Below are 1,860 nucleotides of genomic sequence, written 5' to 3'. Positions count from 1 at the left end.
CACGTGACAAATATTGTACTGGATAGAAAATAGTGGTTGCTCCATTTTCTTGAGCTTTTAAATACTTGCTTTATACTATTATGTGTGTATTTTAGTAGATTGTTTTAACTGTTATTTTTAAACGGGATAACTTCTGACTGACTGTCTGTCCTGTGGTTATTTCCAATGCCTTTCAAAAGCACTTTGTAAAGTGAATTTAAAAAAAATAAAAAAGTGCTTGATAAATAAAGTAATTCTTATTATTATTCACACATATGTGACTGTAAATATTGACGGTGCTTAGCTAGAGAGAGTGACTGTGCAATAGACAGCAAGCGCAAATCCTTTTCTCTTCCTTTAGTCCCTTTAGTTTGGGGTTAAATACGGTGAAACTGCGGGCTCAAAACACAGCTGTTAAAAGCATTTTCATTTAGTCAATTGTCACATTACATCTTTACAACATGTGACAATCTGTTTAGAATGTACTTCATTGCACATATTGTACGCTATGTTTTTATATTGCACAATTTTCAATTTCTTAAGTTTTTCTATACCGCTTGGAATTTATTTATTGTATAATAATTTATGCAATAATAATAATTTAATATATATTTTGTTAATTACTCGTACTTATTGCACCGTGGGGCGGAAAGAAACATATTATCGATCCCTCTGTACGTCTGGTACATATTGCAGAAATTGACAACAAAGGTGACTTTTACTTTGACAAGTTTTTACGGACAAAAAGGAGCTTGAAACTTAGCTTTTAGGAGACTTAGAACCTTTAAAGATACAGTGCGTAACTTCTCTTGCCCCCCAAATAGATTAATCAACTTTGTGTCAACTTGTTTGGTGATGGCCTGAATGTTACCATCATTAATTTATATTTAAAAAAAAAAATTACATATAGCCTATTAAAAAAATTAAATAAATACAGACGGTAGCTTGACGCCTGCAAGTTTGAGTGTGGGATGCTCTAAGTAGTTCCATTGTAAAGTTACACATTGTAGCTTTAATCCTGCAGTATGCAAGTGTGGGATACTCAAGTGGTTTCATTGTAAAGTTACACACGATAGCTTTAAGCCTGGAGTGTGTAAGTGTGGGAAGTTGATTCTTTGTTAAGTTACACAGTATATCTTTAAGCCTGCAGTGTGTGAGTGTAAGGATACTCTAAGTGGTTTCATTGCAGTTACACACTGTATCTTTAAGCCTGGAGTGCATATGTGTGGTCGTTACATTGTAAAGTTACACACTACAGCTTTAATGTGAGTGTAGGGATACTCTAAAGTCTTTTCATTCTAAAAAGTTACACACTATCGCTTTAAGCCCGCAGTGCGTATATGTGTGGTCTTTTTTCATTGTGCAGTTACACAGTTACTCGGTTCACTTCTCCTGCAGCAGCGCGGGGATGTTGATGTTCCAGCCGATCGCCTGTCTGTCGAAGCCGCAGGTGAACAGGTTGCAGGACGCGTTGTCTTCACACCAAGCCGAGCAGCAAACCATACGACGGTGACCCTGATAACATAGCACACAAAACAACACAGAATTTATTGTGATTATTGCTATTTTACTATGGCTTTATATTTTTTATTTTAAAACCAGACACATAGACATACTGAGAAATACAGAGAGAGTTTTGTGGAGCTGATAGGCTTAAGGAAATTATTGTTATTATTGCTATAATTATGACTCTTTATTTTCAGTTCTTAAAGGCCTACTTCACCGGTGGAAATATGAAGGTGTATTGAACTCTGAGATCCTATGTAGTATAAATGTGCAAACATTTTAGAAATTGGTTCATCCTAGCCTGAGAAAAGGCAGAAAGAGTGTTATATGGTCTCACTGTCTAACCCTACTTTTCCCATGTGTGACATCACACAT

General features: G+C 35.6%; 1 protein-coding gene across 1 annotated transcript in view; it reads right to left on the bottom strand.

Annotated features, from left to right (window-relative positions):
• Positions 1-1,362: 1,362 nt before the first annotated feature.
• Positions 1,363-1,860, bottom strand: part of LOC307255854 (WD repeat-containing protein 37) — a gene marked incomplete at its 3' end in the record, with an annotated part of 23,292 nt that continues 22,794 nt past the window's right edge. The window contains exon 15 of the mRNA XM_080034660.1: positions 1,363-1,494. Coding sequence (XP_079890786.1) covers positions 1,363-1,494 — 132 coding nt within the window. The remainder of the gene's footprint in view (positions 1,495-1,860) is intronic.

Source organism: Ammodytes marinus (assembly GCF_949987685.1).
Source record: "Ammodytes marinus genome assembly, chromosome: 9".
Taxonomy (NCBI): Eukaryota; Metazoa; Chordata; class Actinopteri; order Uranoscopiformes; family Ammodytidae; genus Ammodytes; species Ammodytes marinus.
Note: the sequence above shows the minus strand (reverse complement) of the source record. Positions and strands in the feature narration are given on the sequence as shown.